This window comes from Silurus aristotelis, assembly GCF_946808225.1.
Source record: "Silurus aristotelis genome assembly, chromosome: 1".
Classification (NCBI taxonomy): domain Eukaryota; kingdom Metazoa; phylum Chordata; class Actinopteri; order Siluriformes; family Siluridae; genus Silurus; species Silurus aristotelis.
In genome coordinates this window covers 33596366-33618119 of record NC_139574.1, presented here as the reverse complement: position 1 = coordinate 33618119, position 21754 = coordinate 33596366, and the positions used below count along the sequence as shown (strand labels likewise).

The window sequence follows — 21754 nt, the reverse complement described above, 5'->3', positions numbered from 1 at the left end:
GTAGGTGAGGAGATCTGGGGTGCAGACAGCTTTTTAATTCTTTCCAAAGGTGATCAGTAGGTATGAGATCAGAGCTCAATAGCAGATCACTCAAGATCTTCCAGTCCAAAGCATGTAAACCAGATCTTCAAGGAGCTCACTTTGTGCATTGGGGCATTCCTCTGCTGGAACAGGTTTGGGTTTTTCAAGTTCAAGTAAATGCAAAATTGTATTATAGTCCTATACAATTGAGTGCCTTCAGCTTTGTGGTAACAGTTTAATAAAAAACCACATATAGTAGAAAATGTCAGGTGACCCAATACTTTTGGAAATGTAGTGTATATTCAAAACATTGATAATAATAATATGTCTCTGCCCTGAGCAGTCAAAATTTCATCTGGTTAAGAATTAATTCTGAGCTCAGTGGTTAAAAAGCTCTGGGTTACAGATCGGAAGGTCCAGGTTTGTCAAGCTGCCACCTAGGGGCCCAGGCCCCTAAACCCTGTGTTCCAGGGACTTTGCAACATGGCTGACCCTGTGCTTGGACCCAGCTTCCGAACATAACTGGAATATGCAAAGAAAGACTACATCTGACAAGCATAAAGCACCTTTCTTTCTTTCTTTCTTTCTTTCTTTCTTTCTTGATCTAAGAATGATCTTCTGACTCTCTGCAACTGTCTCTATGCTTCATGACTTCATGATTGTTTAATTTTTTTCTGAGATGTGTGAGGTAATAATTACTGGGAGATACTGTAAGAGAGGCAGTATCGTGTGTACAGGGACATCGGTATTAAAAGCCGAACTACATTCCCAGATGATAGCTGTGCAATTTGGAGTTTTGAAAGGAGCGCACATATTTGAGGTAAAGATTGCCACACCCGTATATCAGGCTTTGGAGGCTTTCATAGTTACATCAGGTGTGGCGTTTGGATGAATTGCGACTCGTGCTGTTTCTGTACATGCAATAACAAAATGTCATTGGGTAGTTGGAGAAATTTCTTAGTGATTTATGTGCACATAACAGGTTAAGTGGCTTTTTGTTGTCATTTCAATCATATACAGGGGGTCTAGTACACATTAAAATAAAACTACTTTCCTCCAGGCTTGAAGTGCACAATAAAATATCTTAAAAGAATACTAGATAATATAGAACTGATGAGAACTTAGCAGACCTCCACACGGGACTACATAATGTATACCAGTATACAGAGCTAAATGTACAATAAAGTGTGACGGCATTGTCTAGGTTATAATAAATACTGTATTTGTATTATACGTTATCTTGGCTAATATATGCATACTAGCAGCAAGATAAGTAGTAAAGTAGTGGTAATTATACTGTATATTTGACTACTCTAATAAACATGCAAAGCATATACATGTATTCTGAATCTATGCCAGACACCTAAATGAGCTTCAAATAAGTTTTGAGACCTCTGCAACCAAATTTTCTCTGCTTACACACATTTCAGGAAGCACCTCTGCTCCTAAATCTTCTTCTTCGTCTTTCGGCTGTTCCCATTAGGGGTCACCACAGCGGATCATCCGTCTCCATACTACTCTGTCCTCTACAGCTTCCTCCTTCAAACCAACTACCTGCATGTCTTCCCTCACCACATCAATAAACCTCTTCCTTGGCCTTCCTCTTTTCCTCCTTTCTGGTGTCTTCACATACTCAGCATTCTTCTACCGATATATCCCATGTCCCTCCTCTGCACATGTCCAAACCATCTTGATCGTGCCAGGTTCACTGGACATTTTTTTTTTTGCACAATGCACCTCTATATTTGGGCAACATGTAATTTACTTTATATGAAATGATATATTAATACAATAACTATGTATTGTTGGCAAACTCACGACATTCTCTCATCAGATTCATGAGGTAGCCATTTGTAATTGTTTTCAATTCACAATTGAAGTGACATTTTTTGCCTTCTTAATGTGTTTTAGACCATCAGTTGTTGGGTTGAGTTGGATCGAGAGTGAAGGAAAAGCAGCCAACAAGCGCTTTCAATATTTATGTACAGTGTTAATAACAATTGCGGGCCATGCATTTGGTACCTGGGCCTTCAGTGAGGACTTACTCGACTTAATCCACCTCTTAATACCACCACTATCATGTCGCAATTATAGAAACTATCGATACAACACAAAAAACGCAATATAACAACGCGTGGCATTACAGAGAGAGAGACATTTTGCATATGGAGGGTGAACACCATTTTACCAAAGCAAGCTCCAAAGCTCTACACTACAACTGCAACTGTGTACCTACATCATCTGGAGCAGTTCAGAATCAATATTTGTCTAATAACATGACAAAAACATAAAAACTTTAATAAAATACAACCCTCTCACCAGAGATGCAGAGGCTGTAAGCCAGTGGTACCGCTCGTATTTACTGGTCTGGAAGTGGAGAACAAACCATTTCCCAGGGCTGAGACAAGCTAGCTAGCTTCCGGGTTGGCCGACCTCTTCTCACGATGTCTAGCTTTTCTTGAAAATGTGGAATCTGATTCGAAGGTTCCCTGGTGGTCTAGTGGTTAGGATGCGGCGCTCTCAACGCTGCGGCCCGGGTTCGATCCCCGGTCAGGGAACCAACCCCAGCCATTAGGGTTGCACAAGCCTTAGTGCCGGTCCCAAGCCTTGATAAATGGGGAGGGTTGCGTTAGGAAGGGCATCCAGCGTAAAAACATGTGCCAAATCAAACATGCGGATGATCCGCTGTGGCAACCCCTAATGGGAGAAGCCGAAATAAAGTTTTTTGGAATCTGATTGGGTAAAGAAACAGAAACATTGCTAATAGAGACAAATATAAAGGTATCGATATAAAGATATAAAGGCCAGCAGTACAGACTTTGAAGGCCCTGGGTACATAGCACATGCTGAAATCTGATTGGACAAAAAAATCTAATATCCACATACATGTACTGGAAGCAGTGCACCCAAGAGAAACCGTTTAAAATAAAGATAATAAACTGTTGGGTATAAATGAATACAATTTCATGGAACAAATATTCAAATTTAGGTTGTAAATGTAGGTCAGTGCTTCTCATAGTGTTTAGGCCAGCGGAGAAGGCTTTGCTGGCCCTGACCACCCACCACTGGTTGATAATAATACAAAGTGAAGAAAACCATTGAAGAAGAAGGTGTGAACAAACGCTTGACTGATACTGTACATGTATCTGAGAAACTGAGAATGTATATCCGGGGGGTATCTGAGATCACGAGGTCGGAATGGGGGCGTGGCCTCTGCCTCCGCACAGGTGTGGATGATAATCGGCGGATCCCATGTGCGTTTCGCTTCGAATCCGTAAGGGGGCGGTGCCAACGAGTTTATCAGCACGCCGCTGCCCCGAGCCCGGTCATACAACTCGAGAGTCGGACGGCGGAGGGTCTTCGCGTTTAGTTTGTCTACTTATTTATTTATTTCTATTTATTTAATATTATTTGTTAAAGTTTATTTCCCACTGAAAAATGAGCAGCACCCGGAGCATGTGCACGTTTTCGGAACTCAGAGCAGGAGACCGAGCGGTGAGATAAAGTTCCTTATTTCAGAGAGCGGAAACAGACAGTTAATTGTATTTTACTGTGTAATAATAATATTATTATTATTAAATTACTATATTATATTACTGTGTGTATATGCTTTAAAGCTGATATAAGAAATTTTGGTATTTAGCAAATGGGACGTTCATCTTAATGCATCTCATTGATTCAAACCGAAAGTTTGTTTGGTATTTTTTTGAAGAATACACAAAAATACAAGTATATTATTATATAACTTTATATACACTCTTCATATAATAATAATAATAATAACAGGACATTTTGTTTTAAATACACTGAAAATGTAATGAAATTTTGAACATTTTTAATTGAAACAAAAATCAACCATGTCCATGTGGTTTTCAAAAATCTAGTGGATTAAAACATTTTTATGATTATGAGGATGCTTTAACATTGTGCTCAGGATTTTTCTTTTCCTCACAATGTCTACTGCCATGAAACAAAGACGATGTGAAATTCCAGGCATAGTTGAGCAAAGTAAGAAACAGGATGTTGAACAGCTGTACAGGGAAAAGAGCAGAGAGGTGAATTGTGTAAGAAACAGGACGTGGAGGCGACTGAATGAACTGTGTCTCAGTTTTAATATTTCGAATCATTTATGGCATCATTAAACGTTTCCAACTTTCCAAATATCTTGTTTTTTCGTTCGACTGCTCGCTTTTAAAGGATACATTCATCTTCACACTTTTTATGCTTCTTGCAAAACCTATTATTATTATTATTTATTTTATTTTTTTCCATGTTTACCATGTACGTACTACGGCAATAGAATAGGCCTTAATGACATGTCTGGATGGCAATTGCTACTGGGACACAGTCTGATCAATCCCGGCTGGGTCGTCTGGACGAGGGTGTCTGATGTTAAAAGGACGTGAAACATTTAGTGACCCCAGGATACATCCCTGATGTTGTGTCCCCATGCGTCTGCATGATGTATTTGACTGCTATGGCAAAGAATAGGTCTTAATCACATGTCTGGATCAAGTCAAGTCAAGTAGGCTTTTGTCATTTTAACTATATACAGGAAACAGGGAAACAAAACAATGTTCCAACGGGACTAATCAGGTCCTCCATCAGACAACATAAATAAACAAAACTAATCAGGATTAGGATTTTGACTTTCTAAATAATTTTCTAAATGCTGATTTCTTCGGACAGCTAATTATCTCATTCTTATTCATCTCATGAGTAAGTCAGACAGTTGCACCTCATTGCACAGCCCTATAAGAAAGCTCATTTCTGCATTCTCGTTTTGTGAAAAAAAATTAAAAAGGTGCAAACTTTCACTTACAAGACAAACGTTTGCGCTCGTAAACATTAACCCATAACCCGAGTCTTTTTCACCTTGTCGATCAGATCAGCACGAGAGTGTCTTATGGCTAATAAGTAACCCGCAACCGTTCGGGTTTACTCTCGCATTCCTGTGTCACCAGGCAACGTTGTGCTTTCACCAGATCTATCATACATTATAGAGAGAAGAGAGATTAGATGAGTGGACAAAAAGTTGCACAAAGAGAGTGTTTGTTCCATGGCTTGCACACTAGCTAGGGTAAAGGTGCTGTATGAGACATTTATTGCATGTTTTATAGCCCTGTTATGATGCACTTCTGTTCTAGAAGCCCAGATTACCCAGTTTGTTGTTTTATGTGGTATGATTTCTACAATATGATCAATCAAAAATAACGAAGGGTGTTTAAATTCTTACTTAAGTATAATTTTTTAACCAATTTTACCCGTTGTTCAGGGTATGAAATGTAATGCCCTTTATCCATCTGTGCCTGAAAGATTCTGTTTAGATGTTGTGGAAGAGCTTCACATGCCCATATAAGTCCACCAGGAGCCTTGTGTAGTCACAACAACAGATTAGTCATGATTTAGACCCAGATAAGCCTATAATCACTGATATTACAGTACTCGGTTAATCCACATGTTTTCCAAGGAATCATTATGGGCTGTTTGTGACACACCCAAAATAATATGTATAATATACTCAAAGCATATGCTGTCGTGAGTGACCACTCAAATGGTCTATGCTTAAATTCACATCTAAAGTGTACGTAACTATCAGACATTTAACTAAGCATATGGTCTAGTTTCAAGACCATTAGTCATTATCAGCAGCCAGTATCTTCAGGTCAGGTACTGTTTAGATTAGATCATGAGCGACTGAGTTAAAAAATGACCTCCTGCTGAGATCATGCTCCAGGAATTCTTTAGGCCACACACAGTCTGTTTTCAAAAAAATTTTTCTTGCTTCGTTACAGCATCCATGAGGTAAAAATGTAAGAAAACGACATGCATGGCGTTAAAATACATTCAGTTGTGCATAGCAGGCTTCTCACTCACTTGTTTGGCTATGTAAAACAGATGGCTGTGAAAAACACGTTTGTTCAGGTTTGTTGAACCGCTGCGTCAGTATTGTTTACTCTCCTCTTTCATCTGTCTGTTTGTACGACATCCATATATATATATAATTTTACTTTATGACTTGGAGCATGTGGTTCATAGCAATATGATCGTAAAACATTGACTGTGAGGAATGTAGAGCAGTTTGTCTTGCCTCAGGTGGTGAAGATCAGATCAGGAATTGGTGGAATCTGTCAGTCCTCAAAATGTCTTTGGTTATTGTTCCCTCTGTGCTTAACATTTATATATTATCTCATGTATAAATTTTTTTTGTTCTTCTTGGTCATTTGGTCCCCTCTTTTTTGTCTTGTTATTACTGTAATTACAGAGTGTACAGAGTCCTAGACTACCTAAAACATCCTAGAAGGTGTTCAGGATAATTAAATCTAATATGAATTGTTAGTTTTCTTAAAGTTAAATGCCATTAGTGCAATTTTGTTCCTGACCTCTACCCCTGATTTTGTGTGTGTGCACGCACTCTGCCTATCTGGAGCACACTGAATGCTTTATACCCAAATCTCCAGTTACGTCCGGGCATCTCATCTGACCTTTAACTGAGAACAATCAATGAATCTCAGGTGTGTGTGTCCAGAGCCTTTAGTCTGAGCTAGTATGAAGTTAGGCATTCCACAGTCAGCACACATGCAGTCTCTCACTCGCTTCTCACTTATTTGACCCGCATTTTGTCTCTCCTTCCTGCCCACTTTTTTCACTCTTCTCTACACTGGCCTTTTCCTGTAAATCAGCCTGTTTACAGCTCCTGGTATACAGAGTGAGAAGAGAGGGGGTGTATGCGAAAAGGATCAGGAGGTGCAGAGCATGAGAAACACAAGGAAGGACGAGAAGGCGTTTGTTCATACCTGATTTGATTATTTATCCAACTATGGAAAGCAGACATGACACATGCGATCGTGCCATCATGTGACCGGAGTTGAAATGGAAAGCCAAGTAATTCCTTTAGCTTTCGAAATCCTAATTGAATCTTTTAATACTTTTGCTTTATTAGTCAATATTTATATACACAAGTACACAAGTACACAAGCAAAAGCCACGTGAACACATCAGTGTGTAAACAGTCCCGATGACACAGTTGTTGTTGTATATCAGAATTCCCACTAATAATGTTATAAGGAGCATCATAATCACTGTGAGATAACATTCTTTGTTTGCACTCGCATATGTGTGTGCGTGTGTTTTGTATCATGCCCGGGTTAAGGTGTGGTATTGAACTTGGCAGAGACCTCATTTAAATGCTGCTTTGCCTTGTATGGAAGGCACACATATACACAGGCGATCAGCAGTCCAGTGTCCCACTTGAAACAGGCCTTAGAGCCGTGTGGACGCAGTGAAGCCGCTCAGCTACATGTAAGAGGTCTTCATCTATTTAGTTTGCTATAAAATGAGTTCTTTTGTATATGCGCTGCTTATGTATTTCTTCATTTATTAGGGAAATAAGTCTGAAGGTGTTGCATCTGATTGTATGTTATGCTCTGTCTCTGTCCTTGTTTTGACTTCATTGTAGACATTGTGGGAATAATCTCATTGTTTTGACTGGGAAGGTATAGGTGCGGTTTCATGTGGTCCGCCCCAGATTTTGTGTGTCGTTATGGGTATTAGTAAGAGGATACGCCGAAGCCTCGGTCATTTCAACATTAAATTCTAGCCAGGTCAGTTTGATCTAACACTGTGACGTTTTTATATAAGACATAACTGTCTGTGTAGTTTGATTTATCGTTTCCATCAGAAAAAAATTTCTGTTGCGACAGTACAGACACTATTAATGGTGTGTGACCATTTTATGTACTTCGTCGCAGAGAATTTTCCTTCCTCAAATCTGTTACAAATCGAGTTACACATCAATCACTGATAAGCCCTTGTTTGAATGTGACGCAGGCACGCTTATTATGTATCCAAGCGAATGTGGAGAGTGTGTGAAACAGTTACACATTTACAAGCCCAATAGGAGAGAGAGACCACACACACACTGCAATGTGTTTGAGAATTCAGGAGTTCTTTCTTAAATTGTGTCGAGAGAAAATACAGTATATGGACAAAAGTTTTGAAAACCTATCCATAAGATTTGTGCGTTTTGAACAGCCTATTCCACATTTTTCCCCATTTGCTGTTATAATAATCTCCATTCTTTCGGGAAGATGTTCCACTAGATTGTGTATGTGGAGAAGTCAGGTACTGATGTAGGCGAGACGAGGAGGTCTGGGGTGCAGTCAGCATTCCAATTCATCCCAAAGGTGTTCGGTAGGATTGAGGTCAAAACTCAAATGCAGGCCACTTATGAATCTCCACTTCAACCTATGTAAACCACATGTTCATGGACCTGGATTTGTGCACAGGGTCATTGTCATGCTGGAACAGGTTTTGGTCTCCTAGTTCAAGTGAATGGAATATTTAATGCTACCACACATTCAAACACATCTTTTGGGGGGGGGGGGGGGTGGGTGTCGGCATTTAGATTTGTTTTTGTCATTATTTGTCGTTATCTATCAGCATGTTATTTAAGCTTCTGTTGTAAATTTATCCATCAAGAACCTATTGAATCATTTAATATACAGAGTGTGTGTGTTTGTTTATATATAGATAAGATTCCATGACCATATTTTTTGCAGCTGTTTTGTTGATCGACATTAATGTGCTTAACACATTGTTGTAACATTTTGGTGTGTGCATATCAACGTAGAATTATGATTAATGCTATAAAGTACCACGTGTGGTTAGATTAAGAGAGTTTATAATAGCCTAATGGCGTGGATGGTACAGTGTGTATTCGTCTGGCCTCTGTGTTCCTTCTTCCTGTATTTGTTGTTTCACTGTGACCCCGTTGTCATGGGGACATTCCACGTCCCTCTGGTGCGCATTGCCCTGTTTGGAGTCTGTGGTGCAATTCGAATGCACATTCAAAGCGAGAGCGAAGGCACGCAGGGGGAGTTCTGGTATGTTCCAGTAGCTGAGTCCAGCAGTTCAACAGAATGTTCTGTGTACTGTGCTGGAACAGGAAGATGTATTTCACTTTCTTTCTTTCCCTTTCTAATAAGTAAGCACCGGCGTTCTTGTTAGACTTTTAAAGACCATGGTCTCTCTCTCTCTCTCACTCACACACACACACACACACACACACACACACACACACACACACACACAAGACTATTGCTCAGTTTTTCCTCTACGTCTTCAGTCTGTCTACTCATTTCTAACAGTCCTTTTGTTTGTGGGCTTCCCCTCACATTTAGTTTCTTTTTGCCCTTCAGGATGGCTACCGGAGACTCCGTCTGACTCTGCTCGACCAAGTCCAGCAGCAGCCCACCATAGGAAAGGTAAGACTCTAATAACTCCGGACTGGACTACTATTATATAAGTATTGTAAGTATTTTAAATGCATATGTGTACTGGAAAAATAACTAATGAAAGAACAACTGCTGAGTCTTTCTGAGTGCTGTGTTTATAATGATTATCCCAGAATTTAACTTTGAGCTTGCTTATAGAATCTATAATATCTGATTTAGTGCTGTGTCATACATTGGATGAAAGCAAATGCTTCTACTGTATGTAACCTCTTGTTATAGTATGGTCTTGTCAGGTTTTAAACCTTTTTTCTCTCTTAATATCAGTTCTCTTTAATTCCCTGTCTTTCCTGGAAAAGCTGCTGTGAAAATGAAAATTGTGTCTGTAAGAGGGGGTTTTATGCAAGACTTTCTTCGAATGGCCTCATTGTTGCATTTACCCAAAATTACTTATTCCCTCCCTGGCTTTCTCTCCATCTAGCTGGCTTTTCTCCTTCTCCTCCTTCTCCTTTTCCTCCTCCTCATTGTGTCTTTGCCTTATAGATATTTTTATGTTCAGGGACAGGGACATGGATCTCTTTTCCTGATCTAAACCCATGTAAAAGTCTGGATTTATGCATTACTGTTTAGTGTCATTCATAAGGATTTTCTTCTTTCCAGAACACTTCAGTATAACGTAGTTTTCACAAGCTTTCACAAGTTGAGCAGGGAAAAGTATATACCCCGAGGGTTATACAAACTTTAAAGCTTTAGATGTGACGCATTACATGATGTAGGCTGACTGCTAAGAATTTAATGTTATCTCTAATTTTATCCGTCCTCTTTTAACATTCTAGCCGATTGGGAGAGCATTCGCCTTGGTGCAGCCAACTAGCGAGAGGCAGCCTCTGAAGCCCGAGCCCGTCAAAGTCGAGGAGAAGGTTGAGGTCATAAAGGTGAGCCGTGCGAACCAGGATGTTGCATGTAGTCACAAGAGTTGCGATGTACAAAAAGGGCGCGTCGGTTTAAATTCCGACAGGCTCCCTGCTGCATTCACAACAAACTAGCCGACATAATGCGTTGCTCAAGCAGTGTGACCCAAGGTGTGGTGATGGTTAAGCTTGTGTTTGTGTTTCAGGTGTATCTGCAAGCGCAGAAAAAGGAACAGGACAGGAATCAGCAGAGTCTGAAGATGCTCTCTGATGAGGTTTCACAAATACAAGAGGTCCGTCAGACTGCCTTGTTCATTCACGAGCACTCTAGCGCATGTTCGTGCTTTATTGTGTGTCACAAGTACTGTGAATCACAAGTACTGTCTTTTCTAGGTGCGATACTGTTTAAAGAGCCTAAGAGAGCAGATGGCAGCAAAAAACAACCACAGAACAGAGCACAAGGCAAGAGAATCGTGTGTGTGTGTGTGTGTGTGTGTGTGTGTGTGTGTGTGTGTGTGTGTGTGTGTGTGTGTGTGTGTGTGTGTGTGAATAATTTATATATAAATAATAGTAGGATCAGAAGGGACAACTAGGAACCAGCTCTGAACCATTTTCTGTCTTCTGTGCTATTAGGTGAAGTTAACTCAGACTGGTGTGAACAGTGGGAATTGTGCTCTGACATCTCTGTTGACACAAAAGATGGAAGACAAACAGGTAAGAGGTTTTTTTTATTTTGTCTGTCATACTTAATACTAGCAGTCTACCCGACAGAGTTTTTTTTCCCGACACCGATAGCTATCGTACATGTCGATGACCAATTAATCAACCAATTTTTTAAATGGATACTGAACTGAAAAATTTTAATTAATAAAAAAAACGGTACTAAATCATGAAAATGTGCTAAATAAAATAAATATGACTGTATTAATTATAGGAATAAATATAATGATATAAATGATCCATTATAAATAATAAATAAAATATAGCGCCTCTAGAGGCTGCTCTTATAATGACGTACCTGTAAAAACGGTTTTATGACTTTTGGTGCAATGAATCGGTCAACCTCCTTTTTTTACACACATACACACTCATAAACACACACAACTTATGTAAGGATGAATGCAGCAGATTTTTCCAGTGCATTTTCGGGTCAGGAGCTTCTTCTTCCTGTTTTTTAAACTTCAGGCACACCTCAAAAAAGCATTGAGGTACTTCAGACAGCTCTCTGTTTGTTCCCAAACAAAGTTTTATTTGATCTTCTATTCAACAGCCAAACATTGTTGGAACAGCGTTATAGTAAACATTTTTGCTATAAAAAAATATTTATATTCTTTTCACTATTTTCTTTAATACAATGAAATCAGTCAATGCAAACTCTAAACCAGGAAGGATTTTGCTGTAGAGGCACTCAGCATGGCTTCTAAGTACACACACCATTTCTCTCTATTGAAACCTATTCACAAACATGTTCGTTACAAAAAAACCTCACATCATCTCCTGCAGCTCTGTGTTTAAAGATGGTGGTTCCTACAAGAAGATTTTCACACTCCTCAGTGTTCTCTATTGTTCAGAAACCTTTTGCAGTAAACAGTGTGCTTAACAAAGCTTCTTTTTATCCCTGAGAAGTTTGTGAACAGGCGGGAATAAGTTCCCCCAGAGAGTGGAGGGGGGGGAGAGAGCGAGAGAGTAGGGTCCAACTGCGACTGAAAAAATGAACGGAAAAAGTTAAGTCCTGCCCTCACTACTCCCCAGAACTTCAGTCAGAGCCCACACCCTGATGACGTGCGCGCACACACGCATATGTACACACACACACTTTCCATTCCTCTTCTGGTTTCTCTCGCTGTTCCTCCTTCTCACTTAGAGTCTATAAATATCCCCTAAGGAATGTTTGTTGGTCTCTAGAGTAAGTACAGTACAGTATGGGTTTGGTGTAGTGTGTTGTATAAACAGTTCAAACAGTAGTAGTTTTATAACCAATAAGAAACGTATGTATAGAAATAGTCCAACACAAGCGCCTCCATAATTCAAATCCGGTGCACTCCAATTGCTTACTCTCTTTCTTTCCATCTCCCTCTTTCAGGAGTTTGATGACGAGCAGGAGCGCGAGAGGATGAGGGAAGTCAGCAAGCGGCTGTACGCCCAGCTTCAGGAGGCGGAGACGAGACACCAAGAGGAGAAGGAGAAATTACAGGTGATCTCTCGTGAACGCCTTCTTTCCATTAGTCATCATAGCCGTAAGCATGTACTGTATTGTAACGGATACATTCCTGAGGAACCTGTATGATCTGAAACGGGGGGGTTATTTTGCACCTTCAACTCATGGCATAGAAAGTGGGGTAAGTCAGGGCATGTTTGGACCAGTGCGTCACAATAACAGAATGACGGCTCCTTTTTTTCCTAATGACGTAATGTTGTCTTCTGTGCTAAGGTTTTCTTCCCAAACCGATACTCAGGGTTATACAGGTAACGTCAGAGTGACCATACAGTAATATTATGTACCAAATTTCAGTCTGGTTTCTTCAATTCTATTTTCAAATGTATACATATTAAGTGTAATTAGGAACCTGAAGTTGTGTATCCATAAACAAGTGGTGATATTGCGGCATCAAAAGCACCGCCAGACACAACTGATGTGTGTCATCGCGTCCTCTTTGTATTATGTTGTAACCTGTTGTAACTCAATGTCGGATATGCACTTCTTCTTAGTCTGTTCAGTCTTGTCGAACCTCAAAACTTATTTCTCTGTCTCTCCTCAGGCTGAGGCAGGTCAGTACAAAAGGCAGCTGTCTGAGCAAAGCGATCAGCTGAAGGAAGCTCAGGTTAGCGCACAGGAGCAGGACCAGCGAATCCGAGAGCTCCAGCGGCTGATGGGTGGCATGGAGCAGGAGAGCTCGTCCCTCAGGGATGATTTAATGACCAAGGAGTCGGAGCTGCTGCAGCTGCGGGAGCTGAAAGAGGAGGGGCAAGTTGACAGAGAGAGGTGTGTAACCCACCCACTCTTCTAAGTGAAGCATTATTGAGCATTATTTATTCTTAAATCTTATTAGATTTTATTTTATTGTTGCCGATAGACATAAAAAAAAGAATGAGCACAGCTCCCAACAACCCCTAGTGAATACGGAATAAAAAGCCGCATGTCTAGAAAATCATTTTGACAACTTGTCTAAAGATGAATGAAAGACCACTGTGTCCTGTGTAGATTGGAGGAGTTGGAAAAGGAGAACGCCATCCTCAAGGAGAAGATACACCACCTTGATGATATGCTCAAGAGCCAGCAGAGGAAACTCAGACAGATGATTGAACAGGTACAAAATAACATCTGGATCAACCTTATTTTAAATATTTTGTATTATAATATATATATATATATATATATATATATATATATATATATATATATATATATATAACACATTTGATATAAACTCACTGTTTTTCCCACTCATATAGCTGCAGAACTCGCGGATGGTGATTCAGGATAGGGACCGTGCCATCAAAGAACTGGAGGAGAAAGTTGCTTTCCTCGAAGCAGAGGTCAGCGCAGACTTTTACCCACAGATATTTTTGTGCATAATTTCTTGTGCGTATTTAACTCACGAACCGATCACTTGTCCATACAGAACAGAGAACTGCGTGATCAGATGGATTATTTCCTTCACGATCAAAGGTCAAACTCGGGCCTGTTGTCCGATTCCAATGCTCAGATTGTCTACAGGTAACAGCACACACTCGCGCACGCTCACAAACGAGTTCCGTTCCAATACAGTTCGTACTAACAGTATTTCGTCTTCCTGTATTCCACAGTAGGCCTCTGAAGCCGTCGACACAAAGTAACAAAAATCTGCCGTTCATTAAAGTCATCGAGATCAAGTCATGAACACTGAAAAGCAGACGGATCTGTACATACTGAAGCACAACAGCCTGTAGCACGACGCCTTGCTACTAGCGCACTGACTAAAGACTGAAGACTGCAGCTCCACACAATATGCCTTGTCCAACACGTATGGAATACATTTGTTATATATTGTAAATAGATTAGGTTGTCGGTTTCATTGTGTCTGTGAGCATGCATACAGTATACTGACCTGAACTCAGCTGAAGTATGAGTGTCGTGGTGTTAAATATCATTTAGAATCGCTTTTATCCAAAATGAAGAACCAGCGAAGAAAAATTGTGGCACTTTCACTTTCTCTCATTTTTGAATTACTTACGATCATCAATAGTTCTAGATAGGGAGCAGGGAGCTTTACCAGCTTCTTGGTGTAATGAAGGAATTGAGTATTTCAATGGTTTTGAGTCCCACATTTATAATATAAAGGCACAATAATTATCCAAATTATAGTCTTGATGTAGGACAATTAGAAATCTGCTAAAATATTAACCTGTTTCTAACTTTGTCCTGATCCTCAATAATACATTGAAACATTTGTTTTCACTTAAACACCTATATTTTAGAGAGACACCAATACACCTTGCGGAAAACAGACCCACTGCCCTGTCAGGACAGCCAAAATGAGAATGAAGTAAAAATCCTCATTATGTTCGAGAATTCCATGTATGTAAAACCAATTCGATGTGAAAAACACGCATTTCACTGATATTTTTATTTTTTACATAATTTTGTATTTTCTGACTCCAGCATTTTTCTTGCTTCTTGAGTAGTTCTGTACTACTGTCCATTATTTACCTTCAACTGTGCACTTAACATCTGCTTTTTATTTAATAGAAAAAATATTTTTGTAGTTAAATGTGTGTTTTTTTTTAGATGATGTATTAAATGGCTGATATATTTATGTAAGATGAAGTTTTAATAAACTGATCCAAAAATTTTTGTTTAATGCTTCATGTTTTACAGATCTGTGGATGTGAGCTTTTGGATTTTGTATGAAAAATACATTCGGATTACACAGTTTTACAAAAAATGTTACACCTGAAGCTGCAGTGTGTGTGTGTGTGTGTGTGTGTGTGTGTGTGTGTGTGTGTGTGTGTGTGTGTGTGTGTGTGTGTGTGTGTGTGTGTGTGTGTGTGTGTGTGTGTGTGTGTGTGTGTTTCCATTTCATTGTGTAATCAGTATGCTTCCTGCTTAGCCCCACCTCTATTTCTCTTTTCTGATTTAAATGTACATGTAAATCTATGAATCCATATATATATATATATATATATATATATATATATATATACACACAGTGGTGTGAAAAAGTGTTTGATTTTTTTTTTTTTGCATGTTTGTCACACTTTAATGTTTTAGATCAAACGAATTAAAATATTAGTAAAAGATAACACAAGGGAACACAACATGCAGTTTTTAAATAAGGGAAAACAAAATCCAAAATTACATGGTCCTGTGTGAAAAAGTGTTTGCCCCTAAACCTAATAACTAGTTGGGCTACCCTTAGCAGCAACAACTGCAATCAAGCATTTGCGATAACTTGCAGTGAGTGTTACAGCACTGTGGAGGAATTTTGGTCACTCATCTATGCAGAATTGTTGTAATTCAGCCACACTGGAGAGTTTTGGAAGCATGAACCGCGTTTTTAAGGTCATGCTACAGCATCTCAATAGGATTCAGGTCAGGACTTTGACTAGGCCACTCCAAAGTCTTCATTTTGTTTATCTTCTGCTATTCAGAGGTGGACTTACTGGTGTGTTTTGGATCATTGTCCTGCTGCAGAACTCAAGTTCGCTTTAGCTTGAGGTCACGAACAGATGGCCGGACATTTTTCTTTAGGATATTTTGGTAAACAGCAGAATTCATTCAAAAGTTCAACTTTTGTCTCGTCAGTCCACAGAGTATTTTCCCAAAAGTCTTGGGGATCATCAAGATTTTTTTCTGGCAAAACTGAGACAAGCTTTTATGTTATTTCTGCTCAGCAGCAGTATTCTTCTTGGAACTCTGCCATGCAGACCCAGTCTCTATGGTGAAGTCATGAACACTGACCTTAACTGAGGCAAGTGAGGCCCGCAGTTCTTTGGATGTTGTTGTGGGGTCTTTTGGGACCTCTTGGATGAGTCGTCGCTGTGTTCTTGGGGTAATTTTGGTCGGCCGGCAACTCCTGGGAAGGTTCTCCACTGTTCCATGCTTTTGCTATTTGTGAATAATGGCTCTCACTGTGGTTCACTGGAGTCCCAAAGCTTTAGAAATGGCTATATAACCTTTTCCAGATTGATAGATCTCAATTACTTTCTTTCTCATTTGTTTCTGAATTTCATTGGATTGCATCATGATGTCTAGCTTTTGAGGATCTTTTGGTTTTAACAGGGGGGGGGGGGGGGGCAAACACTTTTTCACACAGGGACATGTAGTTTTGGATTTTGTTTTCCCTCAATAATAAAAACCTTTATTTAAAAACTGCTTGTTGTTTTCAACACCACTGAACATAATGTGTATATATATATATATATATACACACACCGATCAGGCATAACATTGACATTATAACTTTATAACCAGTGAGTGAATAGCACTGATTATCTCATACTTTTATCTGTGGTTTGAATATACAGTATTAGGCAGCAAGTGAACATTTTGTCCTCAAATTTGATGTGTTGAAAGCAGGAAAAATGGGCAAGCGTAATGATTTAAGAGTTTAACAAGGGCCAAATTGTGATGCTCAGACAACTGGGTCAGAGCTTCTCCAAGACTGCAGCTCTTGTGGGATGTTTCCGGTCTGCAGTGGTCAAAATCAAAAGTGGTCCAAGGAAGGATCAGTAGTATCCCATAGATTTGATTATTTGTTCCATTCTGACCCAAATGTACAAACCTGATTCCAAAAAAGTTGGGACACTGTACAAATTGTGAATAAAAAAGGAATGGAATAATTTACAAATATCATAAACTTATATTTTATTCACAGTAGATTATAGATAAAATATCAAATGTTGAAAGTGAGACATTTTTAAATGTCCTGCCAAATATTGGCTCATTTTGGATTTCATGAGAGCTACACATTCCAAAAAAGTTGGGACAGGTAGCAATAAGAGGCCGGAAAAGTTAAATGTTCATATAAGAAACAGCTGGAGGACCAACTTGCAACTTATTAGGTCAATTGGCAACATGATTGGGTATAAAAAGAGCCTCTCAGAGTGGCAGTGTCCCTCAGAAGTCAAGATGGGCAGAGGATCACCAATTCCCCCAATGCTGCTGCAAAAAATAGTGGAGAAATATCAGAAAGGAGTTTCTCAGAGAAAAATTGCAAAGAGTTTGAAGTTATCATCATCTACAGTGTATAATATCATCCAAAGATTCAGAGAATCTGAAACAATCTCTGTGCGTAAGGGTCAAGGCCGGAAAAACATACTGGATGCCCGTGATCTTCGGGCCCTTAGACGGCACTGCATCACATTCAGGAATGCTACTGTAATGGAAATCATAACACGGGCTCAGGGATACTTCCAGAAAACATTGTTGTCGTGGCCGCCTAAAACTCTATAGGTCAAAAAAGAAGCCATATCTAAACATGATCTAGAAGACTCAACCGGTTACATTTAGTTTGACTTTTTTATTTATTTTTTGATTAATAGTGCCATCATATTTCTTCAAAAAAGTGTAAGAATTACAGCAGGTCCATGCAGTAAAGCTGACAAAATTCAAAGTATATTATTGTGTTATTTTATTGTCACACCGGTGAAATATTAAATTTGGCTTGTCTGTGGAGTTCGTCATTAGTCGTCACTTGGGAAAAGGGACTTTGTACACTTTAAGTGTTATAACATGCAATATGGTGGAGCAGCTTTTCCCAGATCAGTCAAGAAAATCATCAAAGTCAGTCACACTCCTTTTTGTTGTGTTCTTGCTGTGCTTTTATACAATGATGTGACTGAGAACCCAAAGAAACCTTACAGCCACTAGCTCCCTTTACTTGATTGCATCACAGAAAAAAGCCTGGTACACTTATTGAATTTACCCGAACAATCACTGTGTCCAGGGGCGCAATTAACAGTTTTAAGGGGGGTATGCAAGACAGAATTTTCGGCCCCCATATATATATATATATATATATATATATATATATATATATATATATATATATATATATATATATATATATATATATATAATGTTATATTATTAATAATAAAATCATTTGTATTGTTAAAGAAATGTAATAATTTGCTATTGCATAATATGTTACAATATAAATGATATAATGAATATAAATGAATATAAATTATTTTCAGTTTTTTATAAAACATTTTCAAAAAGACAGATGTATAAAGAAAGAGAAATGTAACAAATCAACCGACTAAATACCACAACGAGCTTCTAAACACATTTTAAATTATGCAGTCTGTAGACAAATCTCATGCATTTAATTTTATTCATTTTATTACTCTAAATAAATAAACATTTTCATCCTATTTTCAGTTTAATTTTATTTACATGGAATTTATTTTATTTCATCACAGTGTTATTATTTAAAATATATGTGTGTATGTCATTTTAAAAAATTTTAAATTGTACAAATTTTCATTGATGATTGTGGGGCCCCCTAGCGTTCTCTTGGGCCCATATGCCTGGCATACTCTGCACCCCCCCCCTAACGGCGCCCCTGACTGTGTCTCAAGGAAACACTGCCCTCCAGTAGTTATACAGAATTCCTTGCTTGGCTTGTGTTGTTGAAAAGGAATGTGTTGAACTTGACAATAGATAGAACATCCAAACACACACACACACACACACACACACACACACACACACACACACACACACACATGATGTGTGGCATGAGGAAGAAACCTTCAAGAATAACCAGATTCAAGAGGAAACCCTCCTCTGCCACCATCTGGGTGGCACAGAATGTCCATTCCCTACAATAATGCTGTGAAATATGATTTACACCTGATTTTTGGCTGCTGATTGATATATAAATGTGCAGCTCATTTAAACCACCTGAAGGTTTCATGTGCTGGGACTTAGTCAGGTGTTTTTCCTCTGACCTCTATTTCTTTTGCGTCTCTCATGGGTGGAGCACTGGAGCGGGGACTTGGAGGAGGAGTTAGTGGAGTAGGAGGAGTCAGTTGGGGTGGGAGGGGTCAGTACGGGTGGGGTAAGGTCTCAGGGGCGTGGTCTGATGTCAAACACCTGTGCGGGATTACCATTAATGAATGTTCTTTGTTTAAGAAGTAGCAGAGAAGATAAAAGAGATTGATTGATTGGACGGATGGAAACTTGTCGCCTGCCTCCCATTTCCTGTTCCCTTAGACAAAGCTCTAGACCAGGGGTGGCCAACCCGCGGCTCTTACGTTCATATCGAAGTTTGTGTTTGTTTGTTTTTTAATGTGCGTGTTCGCTTCGCTTGAGTTCAATACGGTATTTTTAAGACTTAAATGAGCTTGCCCTACTGGGAAACTACTGAACCAAATCAGGCCCTTTGTACGTCCCTGTCCCGCCCGCGTGAGGCCAATCATAAATTACAGGGATGCACCGAAAATTTTCGGCTGAAATACCTAAATCACCAAAACAACACGGCGGAAACACAATTGTAATTACGCAATAAAAAAGCGCAGCCAGCACACGGTTATCTGGATAAGAGCAACATGTCCGCGGTGTGCGGATAGCGATTTGCAAAACATGCAATATTTCAAGAGGGAGTGTATCTGCAAAGAGTTTCTCCAAGTCAGGTTTAATTTATCACCTGAAATCCAAACATCCCGATTGCCATTCTAAATATGAGAAGAACGCGGCGCAGTAAAGTCAATCCGAGCATGCGCACTCCGTCTGTAGCGGACGTTTTTGAAAAGGCAGGAAAGTTTTCCAGTGATAGTGCCAAGGCAAAAGGCATAACACGAAAAATGATGGATTTCATTGACTTTTAAATTGAATTTCATTTCGGTGCATCCCTAAAATATTATCGTTTCATGTGGCCCCTTGTAAAAATCAATTGCCCACCCCTGCGGTATATTCATCTCACGCACATGCGCATTAGACGAAAATACCGTATTGAACTCAAGCGAAGTGAACACGCACATTAAAAAAAACACACACAAAGTCTGTTTTCTACCCTGAAACACGTGAAATCAAAGCATCGATCTGTTCTGACTGACACACGTGAAAGAATTGCTTCGAGTGGCAACAACGGAATACGAGGCAGATTTGAAGGGGATTGTTCAAGGCAAGGAATGCCAAAAGTCCCACTAAGTAACATGCATAGTAAAAGAAAAACGCTATTGTAAATTATTATATTTTTATTTGTGGACTTGGTTAAACAGAATTTGTGTGTGAGAGACAGTGCAGTGTTCATTGTTGAAAATGACTGTCCTGTGGTCTTAGAACTGTAGGAGTCAATTTCTGTCATTATGTTGGTGTGTGACATTTACAATAAATCTGGCTGAGCAGAGGTGTGTGTGTGTGTGTGTGTGTAAGAGGAAGGGATGGGTGATGTTCATGTGTGCCCATGTGTATGATGTGGCCCTTTGCGGTAACACAGTAAAAAATGTGCCCCCCCCCCCCCTTGCACTAGACTCAAGCTACCCACTTAAATAAAACCATTTACCCACCACCTCAAAAACTGATATCAGATGATTTGGGTTTGCTTTTGATGTTATCATACACTTCTTTTATAACTGATTCAGATGTGAACGGGTCCACGTGCACTGGCTTTTGTTTTGTTTGTTAAAATTAAATACAAATGATGAAATTACTGTTTAAAATATAAAACAAAAAAATATGCCCCATGTCTATTTGCTTAGACATTAGTTGTGTGTTTGTGGTACTGTTGAAGAACCAGAATATCTGATCCTATTCTGCGCCATGTTCCACTAGATCAGGAATGGACAAGCTTTCTTTGGCTCAAGGGCCAGACTGGGTTTTTGTGGCAGAAGGTGGGAGATGAAGAATGAACTAACATGTGACGTATGAAACCCATTGGTTTATTCCATATATAAGAAACCTTTATTCCATTTCAGTGTTTCTGCTCAGGCTAATTTTTTGCTAAGTCTGTAAATTGGCTGCTAATCTCTGAGCAGTAGTCGCCCTTTCTTGCACTGACTGCATGCTGGGTGCAAAAAAGTGTTCACTTTTCTCGTCTGTGATCAGTTCATTGTTGAAGCGGGGTACAACGCAATGCCAATTGTGACAAATGGAAGTCTTTTGGGTGCTTCCATGGAACTACTTGGCTTTAATTCTGCTGAATGAAGTCTTGTTTGACACCACAACCTGGAATCCTGAACTTAATTTTTCTTTTACTTATTTCTTTACTTTGTTATTGAATTTGTTTCTAATGATGATAATTTTGGGCCATATTACTCCTGAAAGAACATTTTCTTCCTTTAAAAAAAATATATAAATAAACAAACACCAAGAAATACACACTCGCTGGCAGGTTAGAGGTCGAGATCAACATTAAAACTAAATGATTAATAATTGTACTTTTATTCATTATAAAACACCTCATTCATACTTTCATGCCACCTTAGTTTGCGACTGAGTTGTTTAGGTTTTGTGGCGCTCTTAAAGAGCCTGGATGTAAAATAACGAGTGTTCATCCAACATTCCAGCTTTAGCCTGAGAAGTTCCTAGGGATCCTATGGCTTTTTAAAAGAAGCAAGAGAGTGACAGGAAATGGCAGTCCCACACATAATCTTTTA

General features: G+C 39.3%; 1 protein-coding gene across 1 annotated transcript; it reads left to right on the top strand.

Annotated features, from left to right (window-relative positions):
• Positions 1 to 3181: 3181 nt before the first annotated feature.
• tuft1a (tuftelin 1a) lies at positions 3182 to 14995 on the top strand (the record flags this gene model as incomplete). Its single annotated transcript, XM_083549765.1, has 13 exons — positions 3182 to 3377; positions 7175 to 7323; positions 9222 to 9287; positions 10091 to 10189; positions 10372 to 10458; positions 10559 to 10627; positions 10799 to 10879; positions 12249 to 12359; positions 12925 to 13148; positions 13368 to 13473; positions 13619 to 13702; positions 13789 to 13883; positions 13973 to 14995. The coding sequence occupies 13 exons, from the start codon at positions 3182 to 3184 to the stop codon at positions 14043 to 14045; spliced, it is 1440 nt and encodes a 479-aa protein (XP_083405891.1). The 3' UTR covers positions 14046 to 14995.
• Between the last annotated feature and the right edge of the window lie 6759 nt (positions 14996 to 21754).